Below are 21,674 nucleotides of genomic sequence, written 5' to 3' on the forward strand. Positions count from 1 at the left end.
ATTTTATGTGGTTACGCAAAAAAAAAAAAGTGTTTCCTTCTCTAGAAATCTGTACCACGATATGTATAGTTCATTTGGTCGACATGCCCAATCGCAAGGGTTGGGTTTTACTGAGGTCGAGTTGTCTAGCTAGGAACAGCTGGTTTATTCGTGTTTCCGTTTCCGATATTGATGCTTAACCGCAGCAGCGACCCCATACGGACAAATACGTACTGTGTTACAGCGCCCCGCGACTGTTACTGTGTTACAGCGCCCCGCGACGGGGTTAATTGATGCTGTGCTGTGTACACGTGGGAGAAGACGGAAGTCAATGGAAGACAAAAAGAAAACCAGATTTAGAGATATGGGTCTCGACGACCGTATTCTCAAAGTAAGTAAATGTTTGTTTCATTCCGAAGTGATGTGAAGATTTGACTATTGATTAAAAACCCGTGATTTGGACGTAAAAAGACGAAAGCGAGTGGAGAGGAGTCAGCGATGATGATGTGTAGTGTAGTCCCACCCATACTAAACTGTGAAGCTGAAGTAAAGTTAACCCGTTCCTTACAAATAAATGTAGAAAATCTATAATTTACTGAACCTGGTAGTGGTAGTGGTAGATTTTTGTACCAGGTTCCTGTATCCGTACCAGGTTTTCGTCAACTGATAAACGGGAATCTGGTATACCAGGTTCCCAAAAGCAAAATGTAGGGCCTAGAGACAGAGTATATAGATCTAGATCTAGTCTACTTGGGTTACAATGTACCCGCACCTCGTCATAGTTAATGTTTGTGCATATTTGAATCACATTTCGCCACTGAAATTCTTTGAAACCCAACTCACATACAGAAAAAATGCTGAAAATTCCAATGGAATCACAAGTTCACTGATCGATATCGAAAATTTGCTGCTATTGTCGTCAAACGCGAACGATGCGAAAAAGTTGCGCGCTAAGGAAGGGGCCCGCAACTTGTCACCCGCGCTCCCATAGACAAAGCACGTAAAAGACGTGTGCGGGTGACCGTGATGCTCCCATAGACATACATGTAAAAAATGCGTGCGGGGACAGTGGTGATACTTATAACGCGTATTCCGATTAAATTTCAGATTTTCGCGAAAAACTGTTCGGTTTTCACCACAATTTGCTTGGTTGTGGTAGCCCTGCCAAGTTTCAAGCGTACTGAACACAGTCCCGGGCATAAATTTTTGTTTAGTGCGCTTAAAACAATTTTAAGCGGGGTGACGGTATTCGGGCCCCTGACGAGGTGCGGGCACCTCACTATATAAACTGTGGCAGTAAGCGGCCGTGCAGCCGTTCGCAGCAGGTACAACATACACGGTAATATATCGCTAAACACAGCATTGCACTGTTACATGCACACTACACATATATTTGTACTAACACACTAGCAATCAACAAAAACCAACTGATAAAATGGGCCTGATCTCTGACGAAAGTGAAATTTTCTCACCTAAATGACAACATATCGCATCCAAAATAAAATTTTCGGTACTTCTTAACATAACAATAAAGAAGTACAATGTAATGGTCCAAGAAACTTGATTTTTTGTCGTTTTCCCGATGCTCATGGATTTTGAAAACATATCCTCACATAAAATAGAACTTTCGCGAGCCGATGTGGGCCGCCATTTTTGTTCGGAAAGTGGATGTTACCATCGAAAAAAATTCAGAAAAACACGAGAAAGACATCAACAACACCGCCAGAATTGCGATCTTGTTTGCGGCCAATGCATGTGCGCCCAGGCCCGCTATTTTCACGTGCTTTCGCAATGGGAATTGGCGCTTACGCAATGTTCGCAAGACATGTGAAGGCGTTCAGCTAAAGATCGCGGAGCACGCGCGTATTGCATAGGGATTGTACATCGTGCTGCAAGCAGAAATACTACGTCGCATATCGCCCTTATCGGCGAAAATTGTGGCGGGTTTTGCCCTGGTAAATCATGAAAACTGCGTTGATCAATGGTAAATTTCTTTTATGAAAACAATTGCGTTAATGAATAATCTTGTCTATGATATATGAAATGGTTGAAGATGATTTGCCTGATTTGTTTCCAAGTTGGAAAAACCCTTAACAATGCTTAAACTGCCGCAAACGGGATATTTTACTCGATAGACAACTAACATTAGAAGGTTCTAGAGTAAAAATTCCAGTTTTCGGCCGGCCTCCAGAATCCGGACACTCAGTTCTACCACTTATCACAAGCCAGCAAATTCTACTGTCACAACACACACATATCACATCGTTTCACATACTGGCACACTCGTTCACCACAGAAAAGTGCCTGAGTCACCTCCAAAAATCCATCTAAAATCCCAAATTTTGCTGTCAAAAACACAGAATTGGTGCAACTTTTCCAAAGCACGCACAAATTAGGTCCTGTGCAGTGTTAAGAATAGGGGTTGCCAAAAAATTGCTAAAAATTGAAAAATTATGCCGTTTCGTTGTGAGCTTTTTCACTTATTGCAAGCTCAGAGTGTGATGGTATCCTCAAAAACATACAAGAAAAACAAAATCTCTGTAGGTGCCGATGCAGTGAATAAATGTACTGAGCTGAATGCACGTGCCGAGTCACCAGAATTCGGACACAAACGGGTGCCGCAATGTCCGCGATGCAACCTTGCGGCAACAAGGTATGGCGCACGCTCATTTTTCAGCGGCCTTGTATGCGTATTGACATTGAATGTGCACAGCGAGTGTCGGAATTTTGGAGAGGCTGTCTGAATTCTGGGGAATTATCAAGATGATAATAATATTTGGGGATTTTGTGAAATTTTATGATGTATTTAACAAAATCAATATTGAGAAAAAGTAGTTTGATATATTTAACATACATTGTTATAGATATAATTTTGTAAGTATTGAGTTGAACAAATATTGCAGAAAAGCTGGTGGTTTACTCTAGTCAGTAGTCTAGTCGCCAGACCAGAGTGCTTGCATTCGTGGCCAAAATTCGTATCAAAATAATTTATGTTATGTTGCCCAGAAAATGACTTTAATAGAAAGATTAGAGTTTCATCTTGAAAGTGTATGGATTCTAATAAAATGTATTTTTATTTTATGTTTTCTTTCTGAATGAAAACTGCGTATATAAAAGTAGGTCCTATTTGCCTTTTCTCCAATGTAGTGTGCAATTGTCACAATTGTTTTACTGTCCACTCTCCATGATGAAAAGAAGAAAAAATTACATGTAATTCTGTCTGTCCGTTTTCATGAGGGGGAGAGAACTTTATGAACAGGAACCCCCCTCATGAGCGGATTTCCCAAACTTATGTATCCACAACCACTGAAGTCATTTCAAATTCACTACATTCCCTTACACTCGTAGCACTGGTTAAATAGATCTAGTATTGTAGTAATAGTACTTAATACTAGATGCTGTGCCTGTATGGGAAGGCATCCTTTAGACTTTGGCACAACACTTAATTCTGTGTATTATGTCATCCATCATGTGTCGGCTCCTCTCCTTGTACCTTGATCTAATTTTCATTCGCTGGTGTGCCTGTCTAGACAAACTACTGTATATAGTCTAGTCTGTAGTCATGTCTCCTGCCTTTGGCGCCCTTGTGACTGAAACTTGAATTTTGACAATACTGTAAAACCAGAAACATTGTGGCATGAAACTTTGCGAATTGGAGCTGATGGCCTTTCTCACAGCATGAACTTTTTCAACTTTCAATTGCAAACAATGATGGTGTACAGCATTGTACTGGAGTTCGTAATTCCATGCTTTATGTAGACAAAAATCTTCTTGTAATTTCAAATTTTACTTTTGTAAATCATGGCTCTCGGTGAAGTTCAGGAAAGTTTCATGCATGCAAAAATTTCTGGTTTTATAGTAGAGCCGTAGAGGGCTGATACTTTTTTCCTGCACTAATTGTAGTACTAGGTACCTAGCACTAGTCTACACTGTTAGTGTTAACTGTTCATTAAAATAGAAACTAACAGAAAAGTTGTCTTCCTTCCTGCCCTTTCTTCCTGCAAAGACATTCTGTCCAGTAGTATCTGTATAACATGGTCATAGTGTTGCTTGATTTGGCAAGACTTCCTTAACCCATTGAGGACCAGTCCCAAGTATACTCGGGCAGGTGTATATGGGAAATGCGTGTTGTAGCAAAATCAGTCCATCCTCCGTGGGGTTAACCACCCCCACCCCCCATGAATACCCAACCACTTGCCAAATGCATGCATCTTTGTGTAAGCTAACGAGGGCAGGGTAGTGCAGAGTGGCATCAAATTTTTTGGGGAGGTGGGGAACAAACACTTGAAGTCTTTCCATATGTCCTTCATTTTCAGTTATCCCAATTTTTCTCTTTGTCATTGATACAATGCCCATTCCTTGTGCTGCAGGCTGTGGCCAGGCTTGGTTGGTCAGAACCCACACTTATTCAGGAGAAAGCCATCCCCCTTGCCCTCGAAGGAAAAGACATCCTTGCAAGAGCCAGGACCGGCTCAGGGAAGACGGCTGCATATGCAATTCCTCTTATCCAGAAGATTCTCAGTACCAGACAAGTAAGTCCTGATAAGACATTCACAAAAGCTCTCAAAATGTGTCTGTAAATGTTTTACATCTAACATTAAGCTTTGCCTCTGGCTGTGCAGTGTCTTTCAATATTAAAGTTCCCAGTAGTGTAGCATTCTAGTTTATCATTATTATCATATTATTATTTTTACAAGACTCACCTTACTGGTTTTTCTATGCTCATGTTTGAAATGTTGGTGTCTACATGATGTAGTTTGAAGGATAACATACTCTAGAGAGTTTCTGTCTGTTTGTGTAGTAATATTACTAATAATCGATAACCTACATGTACTTGCTGTCCTGATTGTATTGTGGCAGATCAGTGAAATTCACTGTAAAATCTAATGAATAAGTGAGAAGATAGATATGCCCATCAGTGAGTTTCAGAATGATGGATCCATTGGCCCTTTCCCATTGAATATATCTGCAGTCATATCCTTGAGGCATCTTGTATGTGCTGCTCCTTCTTTTTTGTCCAAACTGATCATGAAGTGATTATCATACACTGTATTTCAACACAACTTGATAATGTGTTATCATAAAGTGACTTTATGTGTTTGTTAATGTAGTTCATTATGATGAAATGTGTGATTTTGTCAGCATATGAACAGAGGGGAGATAAGAGAAAATGTTTTCTCTTGTTGTCAAGTGGAACAACAGAGTTGATGTCTGTCTACCATATATCTCTAATTACCCAAAGAACTAACTTACCATACCATTTAGCATTGAACACTTGTGTGTGCAGTTTCTCATTCATCCATCGTAGAAGGTTAACTCATTGTTCTTTAGGTTTCACTCATTTTGTGGAAATGTGGGGGTTAGGGGTGGTTTTGCTGAAGTTCCACTTTACTTATTTTTGTATGCCACAAGAAATTATAGTAAAGCTACCTATCTAATAATTATGTGTCATATCATTTGACTTGTTCATATCACAGACTGTAAGGGAGCAGGCAACAAGGGCGCTGATCTTAGTCCCATCCAGAGAATTGTGCTCGCAGGCCTACAAGAACATCCAGGTATTGAACAGGTGTTTCTCCTGTGTTTGTTTGTAAGCTATGCTGCTATTTGAGAGGATTGCTGGACAGGTACATCTGTCGTTGCCAACTGGTAGCTTTGGATACCTGTGATATACACTGCATGTTATGCGATATATGGTTTGTATCTTCCTACTGATAGATGTGCCCATTATTTCCCAATTGTGTTATTTTCAATCTTTTAGATTCTGAGCATTCATATGGCATATAGGTTTTCCAAATGTATTTCCAGTTAACCTAGTGTATGTTTTTAATAGGTAAGACCAATAAAGCTGCCTATTTTTTCCCAATACTGTAATTTCAATCTTTGAGATTAAAAAGCTTTCTTATAGCATGTATATACATACGTACGTTTCCAAATGTACTTCCAGTTAGCCTAGTGTAGAGATAGCAAATGCAAGCCACCATATAAACATGACTTTTTTTGGGGGGGGGGGGGGGGGAGGGTGGGGGGTTGGGATGAACTTTGAGCAGCAGGCAGTTATTCAAGCACTCTGTCCTATGCATTCATGTTCTAGGAGTTGACAGGATGAGCATATACATGTATGCTTATGAAGAAGGGTTCCTTTCAGTTTGAGCAGGCGTGATACTCTGTAGATTCAATTATTTCCTATTTTTTTCCTTCTCAAGTCTATACACATTTTACTAGTCTATGTATTAAAATCACCAGATAATTTGAGTTCCGTAAAAACACACACAAAACAATACACCTCTCAATATCTTTCCTTTTTAAGAAAATCTGTATTACTTTTGTGTTATATTTTGCAGGATATTAGCAAATGCTGCTCCAAGGAAATTCAGTGTGCTGATGTTTCAGGCCAGGTTGACCTGTCAGCACAGAGGTATGTGGCCAAACAACAGCTGTTTGGGATTACCATCTGTGCTACAAGCATATTTTCTGTAGAACATCTCCTGTCATCTCACTGTCTAGTATGATGACAAGTCTGATTTCTGTTGGGTGATTTAAAATGATGAAAAAAAAATTAATGCATAATGATTTCTCGCTAATCTCTCTTATTTGATATACTATGTGTTTATGTGATAGAGGTAGGGTGTTCAGAAGCTAGACAAACTCTCAGTTTGATTTAGTTTAAGGTTCATTTTGTATAGTAAATGCCTGTGGTTTGATTGTATACACATTGGTTCATGCCTTTCCAGCATAGTGAGGGGAGAATATGAGAATTCACAGTTAAGTTTTAATGGATTAATTCTCACCAACTGTTGTTGGCAAATGGTAAAATATATTCTTGTGTTATGGTTTTGTTTTAGTTTGTCATTACACTCTTACATGTGCATTTTGCTGGTAAAACTTGCCTATTGATAAGAATTTAAGCATCCTAAAGCTAGGTGCCGATGAATGCAGTGAAGAAAAAAGTTGGACACACACATACATGTGCAATAAATGCTTTCATGCTTCTACAAGAGGTGTGAATTCTGGTGTGTCAGCATGCCACAGACCCCAGATTTCTTGTGGGTTCACATTCTGAAATGAGACTGAAATTGACGAGGAACATACATCGTGATGATACCACCTCATTCAGCTGAAATGTTTGCACCACTGCTTTTTACAGGCCCCTGCTGATGGAGAGGCCAGACATCGTGCTGGGCACTCCGAGTCGGATCCTGGCCCACATCCAGGCCAAGAACCTTTCCCTCCGAGACTCTCTTGAGATCCTGGTCATCGATGAGGCTGACCTGGTATTCTCCTTTGGCCACGAGGCAGACATGAGGGCGCTATTGGCCCACCTGCCTAAAATCTACCAGGCCATTCTGATGTCTGCCACTCTGACAGAAGATGTGAAGGCTTTGAAGAAGCTGGTGTTACATAACCCTGTGAGTCATCTACCATCCTGTCAGAATGAACAGTAACAGTTTTTTTTTTCTTAACTTTCATGAGAAAAAAAAAAAAGTTCACTGTGTGGTTCACTGTGCTCTTGCATGTTGCATTTCATTCATTTCAGAAATCAGTTGGTTCAATGATTAAATGTGGGAAGGATTGCAATGTAGTTTTATCTCATCTGTGTGAAGAAACAGGGCAAAAAGACGAAAAAAATAACCCATGTCAGTGCATTCTTTTGTTTGTTGTTTCAGTGCTAAAAACATAACAAAATATTGTTTATATTATGCCATTTTTGCTTCTCATTCCAACGATATTTGTTATTGTATGCCAGCCCTTTGATATATTGTCAAATTGATTGTTTATCTTTCAATCAAAGTGTGGATGCATACCTCTGAGTTCCAAATACTTACAATGTGTGTGTTTTTCAATTGGCATTGCAGATCACGCTCAAGCTAGCAGAGTCCCAGTTACCCGATGCAGACCGCCTAGCACAGTATCAAATTAGGTGCCTGGAGGAGGACAAATTTCTACTCATCTACACGCTACTCAAGCTGAAGCTAATACGAGGAAAGACCATTATCTTTGTCAACTCCATTGACAGGTCATACAGGTGTGTGCAGGGAATGCATTCAGTGTTAGGTCCTGTGTCTGAAATCATGTCTTGAAGAAGGCAAAAAGACAAATAGGCAGGGAAAGCAATCTCACATAAAGAGTCATGCACAGTCAAGGGGGGGGGGGGGGGGGGGCTAGGGACACAGAACAAAGACAACAAAAGGGAAGGGTTGGAAGTCAAGGGCAAGGACCCAACAAGTATGGGAGGGGATTAAAGCAGGAGGGTGGACAGACAAAGGGCAGAGGTGGGTGAGTGAAGACCCCAAGGATCATAGGGGGCAACCTGTGAACGATAAGGATGAATAGGGAGGCAACATCAAACAAGATAAGGAACACCAGAGGGATAAAGAATAGGGAAAGAGTGAAATAGCAACAGCATGAGTGAAGAGGTGGGGGTGGGGGTAGTTGATTTAAGTCTATGTCTGATATGCATCGAGGTCCATGGTAACATGTTGGTTAATTTCGACAGGTTAAAGCTCTTCCTTGAGCAGTTTTCGGTGCCAGCGTGTGTTCTCAACTCCGAGCTCCCCGTCAACTCCAGGTGCCACATCATCCACCAGTTCAACACCGGCCTCTATGACATCATCATCGCCTCGGAGGAGTCATCGTTGTTTGAGACGGGCGTTGCGGTGGATGTGGAGAAAAAAGTCAAAGGCGGGAAAGGTCAAAAGTAAGCCAGTTTTTAATTACAAGATTGGGAAATGATAAATGAAAAATAAAATACATTATTACATTTGAATGTATAATTGTGACAATGAAGATAATAGATGTGGCATGATGCCAGCTGGGCAGTAGGAGCTTTCGACCTGAGGTCTTCCTCAGCTCTATTGTCTGTTTATATAAACATGGATGGATTAGAAGTCTTGAGCATAACAAATCGTATGGAGTAATGAACATAATGAATACCGTATTCGCTGGCGTATAGGCCGCAGTATTTTTCAGAAAAATAAAAATGAAAAGTCGGGGTGCGGCCTTTCTGGCGGCAAAACCAAAATTGGTCTCTGCAACCCGGCAAATCGGAAGTAAAAACTAGCACATTTATACATGTATGGGACTACACAATAGGCAACCAAGGAGGCAACCATCCCCCGATGATATGAATACCGGTATACAAATCTTACAAGCAAAGCTGCATTCCGTGTTTGTTTCACAACTTGACTTTCCTCATCAGTATGTCCTCTTTGTCTTTTCTATGAAATTTTAATGAGGCAAAAATAAAACTTAAGCTCAAAGCGTAGCGCTATGCTAACTAATGTGTTTGTCAGAACTTGTCTATTACATGATTACCTGTCTATTACAATGTACCGTAGTACCTGTCTATTACATGAATACCCGTCTACTATATTACAATGTACCTGTCTATAGACTGTACAGACAACCACCTGTCTATTACATGAATACCTGTCTACTATATTACATGAATACCTGTCTACTATATTACAATGTACCTGTCTATAGACTGTACATACAGACAACCACCTGTCTATTACAATGTGACTCGACTACAGTAGCGACTCGCACACCTGTGGTGTATGTTCTCTAGATTTCCTGTCCCTTTCTCTCATTTTCTCTCTTTTGCTTTTGTATCATTATACCTTATTTTCAGAGTACAATCGTACTTCTGAGCGTGTTTTGTTCATTTTTGTTAAGTTATTACCTCACTGGCAAAAATTTGGAGGTGAGTTTTTGTTCGAGTGTTTGTTCGAGTTTTTCGATTGAATGATGTATCTAACACGAGTAAATTTAACAGTTACGTGTGTGCGAGAACATCGTATTTTGTATGGTACCCACTCGTTTATTTCCGTGTAAATTTAAGTATTTTTTTTTACCGTAAAGTGTCTTCATCGTTCGTCTTCAAGCATCAGGTTTTCACGCTACTTTTCAGTTGTTGTTGTTGTTGTTTTTTTTTTGCGTTGCACAAATCAGGGATGCGGCTAATATGGCGCTGTGGCCTTTGCGCCGGCGAATACGGTAGAGTGTGATTTCAGCATAAGCTAATAACTTCAGGACATATTTTGCAACATGTTTGGCAACTACAAGACATAACATTATGAAGGATAGTTACTGTCAATGAACATGAACATAATGGAATGTATAATATACAGACATATATAATGGAAAATGATTAACAGATAAACACGAAATTATATATATATATATATATATACATATTCATATGTCACCAAAAAGAGCCTGATGATTATAGAGATCTAAAATAACTGATGATTATGTTTTTGTCTTTCCCAGGGGGAAGCAGAAGAAAGACAAGGAGTATGGGGTATCAAGAGGAATCGACTTCCAGAATGTCTCGAACGTCATTAACTTTGACTTCCCAGAGTCTGTCAAGGCCTATATTCATCGAGTGGGCAGGTACGCTGTGCCACAAAACTGTTTTGTTAACTTTGGCTTAATGCATTCACTACCACCATTTCTAAAGATTTTCTATCAAATTGTCCCAAACTTATGACTTGTGAGCTCTGGATGAATCTCTCTCTCTCTATTGTTTAGTCTGCTGTAATTTACCTTTCTTGACATTATTTGTATGGCAGTATTTTTTTTTCTGCCTCTCCTGCTGAATTTATTTGGTTTTTGCTGCTTGAGCATTTTCATATCTCTCATTGTGTGTGATGTGTGTATGTATGAGGTTTAGCATACAAAAAGGGATTTAGCCTTTTAAAAAATGTAAAATGTTCTTGGTCAATAGCATGCCGGTACTTGCAATACAACGTGACATTTTGTTACTTGTCAAATTATTGGTTCCCATCTTGTCAAAGGTAGCAATGTCTCAATACTTGAGTGTGTGTATATTATGTATGTTTGTATGCATGTATGTGTGTATGTATGCTGTAGCTATATGTATCTTTAATACTGTGTGATCTCTGTAATTATGTTATAATTTATTCTCTTCCCCTGTTCTATTTCTAGGACTGCTAGAGGAGAAAAGAGCGGAACTGCCCTGTCATTTGTCAGTGAAAAAGAACAAGATATTCTGGAAGAAGTCCAAGAACAGCTAATAGGGGGTAGGTACAGAATCCAAAAGTCATTCCATTCTAGACACATGTTTGAATTCATGGATACAAATAGTGTAGCTCAGACCCATGCCAGTATAGCCAAAATGTATTTTGCAAAATTTCCATTCTTCATAGCCAAATCCCTTGTTAAGTTTGAGGGCAATCATAGTCAATGTCAGAGTGAGAAATTTGAAAGATCTCATGTTTGGTGTACTTATGGATCATGTATCACTTACACAGCCGAGTCTTTAAAATCGGGAAGTCTGATTTCTATGAGAAAAAGTAGTGAGGATATATAGTGTGTGATAAACAACAAAGAACTGGGGAAAATATCTGATTAAAGAAAAAGCAGTGTATGCAAATGGTTTTACTCATTTCCTTAAACAGTTGAAAAGATCACCAAATTCAAGAGGCTGCAAATTGTTGAACTACGAAGGTTTGATCATTTACTATTAAAACCATTTGTAGTTATCCTTTATTACAACAGGATAAAACTGACAGCAGCATCAAGTATTAAATGCATCTTGGTGTATCCATACATTACCACATTAAGATAAACTGAGTAGATGAAAGTTCAAGCAGTAAAAGGTTCCAGGAGTCAAACTATCACATCCTATTATACAGTAATCTCCATATAGTCGAGTAGTCTTGTACAAAGCATTTCTTACCCAATTAAGCTGTGTACCTGACTAAATGGAGCGCATGTTTTATTCTTGTCACAGATAACAATTCTAATTATGCACCGATCTGTATCACTCACACAAAGCAAAGTATAGCCCCACAGCTTATACCCACAGTTCATCTGTCTGACACTTGTAAAGATGGAAGTCACACAACAGCCTTCACATAAACCTCAATTTCCCATGTGCAAGAATTAGTTACCACCCAGGTAGATTAAAGTCATGGATAAAAAGGACCAAACATCATTGCAAGCTTAGTCACTGATCTTTCAAAGTATCCTTTGCCAATGAAGATAGAACTGCTGTTGGTTTTAAACATGATCATGGTGGAGACAACATTACATATGTATGTCATAGTCTTGTCAAATTCAGTCTTGATTATTGTTTCTTTTCAGATGATGGCTCTCCACTCATCAGACCCTACCAGTTCAAGATGTCAGAAATTGAAGGGTTCAGATATCGTGCTAAGGTGAGAACTCTAATGTATATATAAGCACCTATCCTGGTATATCTGCAGTGTAATGCATTAATGTTTGATCAATATTACTATGTTATGGGGGGGGGGGGGGGAGGGGGTTCATGTCTGTAGGATGTAGAACATATTGATGCAGATATGATGATCTTATGGTGATCCAGTGTGGGTCTTGTGTCCTGGGGTGGTATTCTGAGACCGTTTTATCTCTGTTGTAAGTCTGTTGTAGCAATTCGGTATTCTGAACACCGTTTTATCTCTGTTGTAACTTCTGTTGTAACTTGCGTTTTATCTCGCGCTCTCTTTGCCTTTGTCTAGGGGTATGCTCACGTGCGTAACTTTGGGCGCAAATCTGTGCACCCATTAGATTACACGGTATTCTGAAAACTGTCTTATCTTCTGTTTTAAGTCATACCACGCGCAAATTTATGCTTCGAAGATAAAATAGCGTGGAAGGTGTTTTAACTCTGTTGTAACTTTCATTTTAACTTCTGTTTTTATAGTGAGATAATTTATTATTACAAAATATCTTATTAATTTTGAAACAAAATTTCAAATAAAAAGACTCAATTTGAGATGGATTTTTAAGATCCTCCTACCGCACCAATATGTCAAAACCTGTAAGAAGGCATAAATGATCAAGCTTCTGTTGTAACTTTATTTTTTCTCAGGCTCTCTTCACCTGCGCATGCCATTGTCCTATTTGTGCACACGCCAGAGAATGAGCGCATGTTAAAACGCGCAAAGTTAAGCAAGGTGCATTTGCCAAAGGGGAGCAATCTTATTGGTTAAAATGTCTTAGATGCTACTTCTAACAATATTTCCTATTGGATATGATTGTTGTGATGGACGTCGTTTTCATGACTTACAACACCGTTAAAACAGTTTTCAGAATACCAATTTACAGCTGTTTTAGTGGTGTTGTAACTCACAGACTTACAACAGAAGCTACAACACAAGTTACAACAGAGATAAAACAGTGTTCTGAATACCACCCCTGATTTTCTTCTTTGCTACATTCAATGATACTTTTTGATAAACTCTCCCATTTGGGGGATGGATATGACTCACATTCGTCTGACATGCCACATTTAAGTACATGCTTCTTGTAGATCTACATAGGTAATCTTGTTTAGGTTGCAACATGTGAAACAAATTATTGTCTATTGTATGGCAAGTATGCATATTGTAGGATCCATGATGTGCTAATCATCCACAGAATGTGTCATTTCGAATACATGCAAGCAATATCAGTGACAAAAAGTTGTAGTACAGTTGAACTTTATCTGACTATTTTTAAGCTCAGGATTAGAGTGTTCACAGTTGTAGTGCAGTACTGATTACATGGAGCAGTTCTTGAATTTCCAATATTTGGCTTCATTTTTTTCAAATTTTGCAATCTTTGCATTATCAATAGCTCACCACAGTAATGGAGTGTATATCATCTGTTGAATGGGAAATCACAAACTTTGCTTCATGAATTGGGATAATACTGTAAAACATGATATATTCGCGGCATGAAATTTTCGCGAATTGGAGCCGACAGCCTTTTTCATGGCATGAAATTTTCGCGAATTGCCACTGGCGTTCAATGCATGTAGTGTAGACAAGAACTTTCGCGTGCATTTTAATTTCGCGAATTTCGGCGCTCGCGAAATTCGCGAAATTAAAATGCGCGCGAAAATTCCTCGTTTTACAGTACTCATTTTTCATACTGCCACTGTGGTCCTCAACCACAAATATTGCGTGACTCACAAGTCTCAATTGCAAAATGAATTGCTCAAGTTCATGAGTGAAATAAAAAAAGAAGAACTTTGCATTCCAAGTTTAGTCTGACGTGAGTCTTCTTCTTGACCAGGATGCGATGCGTGCAGTCACCCAGGTAGCGGTGCGAGAGGCCCGCGTCAAGGAAATAAAGCACGAAATCTTCAACTCCAAGAAGCTGAAGGCCTACTTTGAGGACAACCCACGGGATCTGCAGCTGCTCCGCCACGACAAGGTGCTTCACCCGGCCAAGGTCCACTCTGACCTCAAGAATGTTCCTGATTACCTCGGTGAGTGGTACATTGCCATTACTTTGCATCGCAATACAATACAATACAGTGATTAAATTTCCATGGAATTCCTACAAACTGTAAGTCATTTCATAGTGCTTTACATCACATTGTCATCCATTGTGCTGCTGCAATATGTGACCCTGCGTCACAAAACCACCCAAAAGTTGCCAGACATTTATTTTTTGCTCTTCTGTACATTCCTCCCAGTCCCGAAAGCGCTGAGGGGAACAATTCCGACTACAGTTAGGAGGAGAGGCTCCAAGAGATCAGCTGAAGGGGCAAGCAGTGAGGGCCGGAGGAGAGAGACAAGAGTCGCCAAAATCAAGGTTAGGATGAGTGCTACATGCCTGTGGTGCCATTAGTAATATCCATCTGTGATTGTTCTTTGTACTTACAGTATGTACCGGTATGTGTGTACATATGTATGTATGTGTTGTGTGTGCATGTGTATAGCTTTGTATGTGTGTATGTGTGTACGTTTGTATTTACACATATATATGTACCTGGGTATACCGGGTGTCCCAAAAAAAGCGGAACGGCGGATTTTCGGTACCTTGCGTTCTAAAAGTGATATATTTTTTGACATCGCTAGAAAGAGCATCTTCCGCAGAAGACCATGATACCAAAATCATTAAATTTGGTTAAGCACTTTTTATTCTGCACCAATTTCTGTAAATGCAGTCATTTTCAATTTTTTGCGACTTATGAGATAATAATTTGGGTGCGACACGCTTTCCATACTGTGAATTGTGTAAGCTCGTTGATCCATGTCAACAAAAGATAACGCTTTCATATTGGGAGCGCGCACACACACATACACACTGTTTTTTTCCTGGTCTGTGCCCAATGTGAAAGCTGTATCTTTTGTTGACATGGATCACCGAGCTTACACAATATTCACCGTATGGATCGCGTGTCGCACTCAAATTATTATCTCATAAGTCGCAAAAATCCGACGAAATTTGACAATGACTGCATTTTCAGAAATTGGCGTAGAATAAAAAGTACTGAACCAAATTAAATGAGTTTGGTATCATAGTCTTTTACGGAAGATGCTCTTTCCAATGATGTCAAAAGATATATAACTTTTAGACCGCAAGGTACTGAAAATCCACTGTTCCGCTTTTTTTGGGACACCCGGTATAATACATGGATGCATGCAACGATGAATGGATGGACATTTGTATATTTCATATGTTCTGAAAACATCTGGGATCAAGACACATTTCATGGATTCTTTTGTCTGTCTTGCATGAAATTCTCTGTGACCTATCACTATAGGAAAAAAAAAATAGAACGATGATAGAAGTCACCAAACACTGAAATTTGGAGGGCATTTTATGAAGCGTTTTGTCAGATATTTTTTCTGATAAACTGCTATGAGCTACTGAACTCCTTGCATCTGACTGGCTGAGAGCAAATATGTCAAAAAACAATATCTGACAAAACTTTTCATGAAATGCCCCCTTATTGTGATTGTGGAATATGCACATTGATGCCACAGTTTTCAAATTGTCTTTGATTTGTTCTACTTAATTTAAAAACAAACAACAAACACAAAACAAACCAAAGCAAAATATAATGACCTACCGCAGTAGCAATAAGAGAGCTGGCCACAGCCATACTGAACAAATCCGCTTTGATGATTAGCTGAAGTAGGCATTTGAACACAAAATGCTAGCAAGTCATTAGAGTTGAATAGTACGTAACATCTGCAAAGTTTCAAAATTTCAAAATATTTTGAGATGACAGAGTATGTGAAGATGTCTGACAATTTACTGTCAGTTTGTTTTTCAATAGAGTCTTTATTTTGTAGATATTTGTGAATCCTTTTCTTTCTCCGTGTTATTAGAATATTACTAAATATTTATTCTTCAGGAGTTCTTTCACTAATTCAGTCATTTTTAAAATGTTTTAGTCTCTGATCACAATCTATTATACTTGTAAAAGTTACTTAATGTAGTGATGGCATCGTAAGTAAATATACACGTACCATAAGCCATCACACAGAACAGACAAGTGTTCATCACCATTGGTAGGGCAGGCTTCTTAAATAGTGGTTCAGAATTTCTCTGAAACCCAACTACATGGATGTTTTCAAGTGAGAGACTGAATACACCAAATATTTCACAAGGCTTTTGTTTTTGCCTATTTTTCGAGTTGGTCACAAGAATAAAAAAATGTGCCATAATATTAACTCTGATCCCATTGTGAATGTGACGTACATCATACATGCATACATTTTTCCGTTCAGTCCTGCACTCCACAATCAGAAACTTTACCACTTGCGAAATTGTTGGGAACTCTGGATTCACAAAATTTTAGACTTGCTAAATTTATGGCTTATACAGTACAACAAAACTGATAAGAATTTTCAATCAGTTAACACTTTTTGTTGATCCGTTCGATGCTTAGTTTTCTGTGCAAGGTGTAGATTTATTTCTTGTTCTTCGGCTTTCTTTGTTAATTGTCAGTTGGTCCCAACATGAAGTCCCCATATGTTGTCTACATAATTATGCTGTGTTGTGAATGTAGATGTGGTAACATCGTGAGTTGATTGTACTGATATTTCTTTTTATGTTGTCTTCTACATGTCTGCAGAGGAAGCATGAAGAAGACCCACTGAAAAGTTTCAAGTACAAGGGCAAGAAATAATGGAAGATTGGATTCATGTGGTGCCGTCTCTCAGAAGCATTGGACACTTGTTAGCAACAGCACACTGTGGATGCATAAAGTCACCAGAAAGGACAACCATTCGACAGACAGAGCGCACTTAATAGATGAAGCCACATTGAACAGTTTGACCACATAGTACTTTCTGACCTCTGCATTAGTTGAGAACATAGTCATGAGTGCTGTATTCTGTGAAGTGCCATGGAACCCCCCACCCCCAAAAAGAAGAAATGTCTGGAATGAAGACGTGCTGTTTGCAAGGGTTTTTAGGACGGAGGTCCAATGCTGTAAAAAATTTTGAGTGAAGGGTTTGAACCTCAACTACAGAAAAACTATGATATTTCCCGTACACGGTGAAATATGACTGCAATAATGTGGTGATGTTTGTGTCAAAAAAATGGAGAGCTTCTGTTCATCGCTGTCTGTGAAGAACTTTTGACGTGTTGAGACACAAGTTAATGTTGCGTTGGCTAACTTTGAAAACTTGTGACATTTTGCCGACTGACATGATGCCTTTAACCTGTTGAAGACAAGTCCCGAGTATACTTGGGCAAGGGTCTATGGAAAATGCATTTTGTAGCAAAATCAGCCCGTCCTCATTGGGTTAAAGAGGTTGTTGCCTTTAATTAGGAACACTGAGATGAAGGCAACTGATCATAGTAATAATGGCAAAAAGAGACAAATAAGAAAAATTATGTGGATGGACATATATATGTCTCTCAATGTGGTAAGATTAATGTTTGTTGCTCCCCTTTGAATGCTGGTGATATGACATCCTAAAAGGTCACTGTTTGTCATTTCTTGTCAGACCTCATGTTTGCTAAGACTATACCTACAGCTGTACAAGGTTTACTGCAACTGATTGGCAAATTGCCCTTCATTGATGTAAATAAACACTGATTATTCAATGTTTGAGTGGTAGCCATGATGAAAAATCATGGGCATACACACCCAAGTATCCCAAGTATATACCCAAATATGTATGCCCTTGATTTTTTTTTTTTTTTTTTTTTTTTTTTTGGGGGGGGGGGCATATAATGGGTGTTTATTTACGTTGATGAAGGGCAATTTGTCAGTCAGTTCCATTACAAACAGCTTGATGCAAAAATTTCTAATTGAACCAGAACTACATGGTTTCCAGCAAAGACTATTAGACCCCATTTACAGTGTGGGGCTGGGCCGAGCTGCGGCCGAGCCCAACCTCAGTTGTGAGACCGAGCCCCGCAATTTTGTCCGTTTACACTGCCAGGCTCGGCCGCGCTTTTGATTCAAACCTTTCAATATTTTGTCGTAGTGGCGCTCCACTTGTAAACAAAAGCAATTTGGTATTGTCTGGTTTTCAGATCCTTTGCCAACTGAATTCCGTGGCGACGAAGTCACTGTTCAGGCAAAGGCCTTTGCCGAAGGAAAATTCCTTTGCAGGACAAAACTACCTTAAATTATACTAGTTTTTGACGTTGAGGGGGTTAATATCCTGAATAGCGAAATAGTACAGGTAGGTTTGGAAGCCAGACTAAAACTGGCCGCGCATTTGGCCCAGTTTGCGTTTACACTGAGAAAAGGCCGGGCTCGGCCGCGGCTCGGCCACGGGCGAGACCACCTCCAGAGCGAGGCCAAATGCGCGGCCAATTTTGGCCTCGCATTTGGCCTTTTGCGTGTTCACACTGAAACGGGGCTGGGCCGAGCCGCGGCCGAGCCTCGCACTGTAAACGGGGACTTAGAGTCTGCTACAATTAAGAATTTCTTTCATTTTCAGCAGTGTTTAAATTTCCATATATATGACACGGTCATGTCTTCCAGAAACAGTAAATACATGTTGTATTTAAATGCATTTTACCCTTTCTATCCGATACACTGCATATGCAGCGTCGTTCATATGCAGTAATTATAAGAAGATATTTAAGGCTCTACCAGAAGTACTTGCGGTGTTTTATTGTCTTTTTTTGGTCATTGATTTTGTTAACAGAAGCTGTATTACTACATGGGGAGATTATTAAGAGTGAATTAATGAAGTCAGACACACACGCACACACACAAAATAGTACACTGTACGTAATTTACTTTTTATGTAAGGTCTGTTGTGGATAGTATAAACCTACAGTGAGAATATAGCAAATGACTGCTACACAAGCATTATGCACACGGCACTTACCACAGACCAACAGAGAACATACTTCTCTTACAACCAAATGATTCACAAACACAACGTGTCATTTGTTTTGAATTTCATATCTTTTATAACATATCTATTTAATGCAATGAACAATGGGACAGTTTTCTCATCAATTTTATACAGTACAGCTGACATATGGCTATAATACGTATCTCGCAAGAGTAACTGTATATGTCACTACTGGTTGAAAAGAGAAAAATAAAAAATGAACTACTTTATAATATATCCCTTGCTAGCTGACTTTGACAAGATTAGTTAAATGTACACATAGTACATACATAGAATACCTAGTCTTAACAATGTCGTGGTGAAAGAGATTACAGTTGAATCATGTCAAGACTTCAGACTTGTGAGACTGCACATATCAATCTGGAAATACATAGGCATTGGACTTCACTTGTGTCTTTCCTTCCAAGCAATATTCATTTAGACGGAACCATTCAATTCTGAGACAACATCGGGTGAGAAGAACATACACAAACTTTGAAAAAGACTGGAGTAGTGGGGTACTGTACTGGGGTAAATTGAAGCTCAACACTTGCAACAAAGTCATGATGTTTCAAAGTTGTTGGGTATCATCCATGTGAAGGTGCACATGAAGGGGATATGTGATTGATTCTTACACAAAAACGTTCAATCCCTGGTAGAAGCCATATTTTCAATGTATACCCCCATATTCAAACTCTGCAATTCAGACAATGGTCTAGGACCGCCAGCTCACTTACCAAATGCATCATTGGTGTTCATTGTGGTCATGACAGAGAGATCCACCCATATGTAACTACGAGGAATCATGATTGGTAGCTTTTCACACACTATCAAGAACTGCACTTCATAGAGATTCATGTGAGAAGTGATGGGTGGGTGAGGGAAAACACTCCAAAGGCCACACACATATGTGCTCTTCTGTTGGATGACAACAACTGCCATTTGCCAAACGCACACTATGCGCGATACCCTTTCCCCTTTACTTGTGGTCACAAAGATTTTAGTGAATATAACTCCACTTCTAAAAAAAATCTCATACATACTGTACCACTTGGTTGGTGACAGGCGACGTACAGATACAGTACCATACATGTACACTTCCCTCTGTGCTGTTTTTCACATGCACTACATGGTTGATAAATCCCTGCCTTCCTCTCACAGATGAGATCATTTCACACTCTACACGAACCAAACAAACCATGAATGCTAGTTCAGGCAGTGAATATGCAGACCATAATCTAGCAATATATTTGTATGACCCCACATTTGGCTGGAGTATAAAACTGCAGTTCTTTCAGCATGACCGCTGCCTCTGCAACAGTGCCATTTCAAATGTATCATTTGGCACATCTTAGGCTGACAAAATGCAGAGCAGCCTCACCTTCATTTACTTCTTTACATTTTCTGAGTAAAATTATGGCCTTGTCGACAGCCAAATTTGGATCTCTGTGGCTCAGTAGCCCCTGGAGGTGCAGCTGGTATTGCTCTTCTGGTTTTGAGAATTGATAATCTTGCACTAAGAAAGGTTACATGATAACATGCAAGACACCAGAAGAGCAAGAAGGGCCAAAGTATTAAAGCAATCCTGAGATCTTTCAACTACTGCGAGCAACATACGCTATCCTGCAATTCAGTAATGCTATGTGTCTCCCCACACATAAAGAGGCTGAACTGCTTTTTAAGTACGAATGTCACAATAGGGGTCATGTCGGAGGTGGTATTACACTTCCTCTTTAATGCATAAATTTGGAATTGTTTGTATTGTTGCTCCTTTATTCTTTCTGTGCAGTCTTCCTTATAATATTCTGGCATACGTACACCTCTGACAGACATTGACATCAGTACCAATTTTCCCTTTATCTAAGTGCACACTTGTGACTATCCCATTAACTCCAGTGCCTCTTGCATCAAATACATGAACCAGTCTCCAGAATGATTATTAAAAAAAATAACAAGAATATGACAAAATTTGTGGACAAGATACGTTGTATGCTCATTGAAGACATTAAGAAGTGTATCGAATGAAAAACAACTGTCTTATGTGTGAATATCGATTGGCAAAGTCTGTTTTTTCATTCATTTCAGACATTCTTTGCAGAACTGAAACTGAATTGTAATACAACACACAGGCAGAGTACTGTAAAAGTGGTTTCTTTCGCGGTGGTTTTATTTTCGCGCTTGGAGGTTGAACCGCGAATTTAACATCACGCGAAAATGTTTTGAAAAGTCGCGCAAAATTAACCACAGAAGGAAATGTTTTGAACTCGCCGCTTGTTACAACGCTATTGCGCACATGCACACACGAAGATTCCGCGCACTGAGTATATTGATGGTCAACACACACACAGCGATACCGCACAATGTAGGTCAAGCATGTTATAAAGTACTCGAGAGACGGGATTTCAGGTAAGCCTGCATTTAATTTTTATTTCTATTTAATAAATAAAAGAATAATTGGATTATAGTTTGGGTTTTCATGTGCAAAATAAAACAGTTTTTGCCAACTGTGAATTCACAGATTTTGCCGACCGCGAATTTAAACACGCGCGAAAAAGTCAGCACCGATGGACACCGCGAAAGTATCTGTACGCGAAAGAAACCACTTTTACAGTA

General features: G+C 39.3%; 1 protein-coding gene across 1 annotated transcript; it reads left to right on the top strand.

Annotated features, from left to right (window-relative positions):
• Positions 1 to 298: 298 nt before the first annotated feature.
• On the top strand, positions 299 to 17,558 carry LOC139709902 (probable ATP-dependent RNA helicase DDX56). Its single transcript, XM_071621859.1, has 13 exons — positions 299 to 370; positions 4,350 to 4,511; positions 5,457 to 5,537; positions 6,324 to 6,397; positions 7,127 to 7,388; positions 7,836 to 8,005; positions 8,477 to 8,677; positions 10,255 to 10,377; positions 10,933 to 11,027; positions 12,094 to 12,167; positions 14,029 to 14,224; positions 14,435 to 14,553; positions 16,829 to 17,558. The coding sequence occupies exons 1-13, from the start codon at positions 311 to 313 to the stop codon at positions 16,880 to 16,882; spliced, it is 1,671 nt and encodes a 556-aa protein (XP_071477960.1). The 5' UTR covers positions 299 to 310; the 3' UTR covers positions 16,883 to 17,558.
• Positions 17,559 to 21,674: the final 4,116 nt, after the last annotated feature.

Source organism: Diadema antillarum, unplaced genomic scaffold (assembly GCF_040938485.1).
Source record: "Diadema antillarum isolate AM-2024a unplaced genomic scaffold, OU_Dant_1.0 seq00001480_RagTag, whole genome shotgun sequence".
Classification (NCBI taxonomy): Eukaryota; Metazoa; Echinodermata; class Echinoidea; order Diadematoida; family Diadematidae; genus Diadema; species Diadema antillarum.

Coding starts and splice junctions, on each gene's coding strand:
- LOC139709902 (XM_071621859.1), top strand. CDS start 311: ATGGAAGACAAAAAGAAAACCAGATTTAGAGATATGGGTCTCGACGAC. Junction 371..4,349: donor TCGACGACCGTATTCTCAAA/GTAAGTAAATGT, acceptor CTTGTGCTGCAG/GCTGTGGCCAGGCTTGGTTG. Junction 14,225..14,434: donor GAATGTTCCTGATTACCTCG/GTGAGTGGTACA, acceptor CATTCCTCCCAG/TCCCGAAAGCGCTGAGGGGA.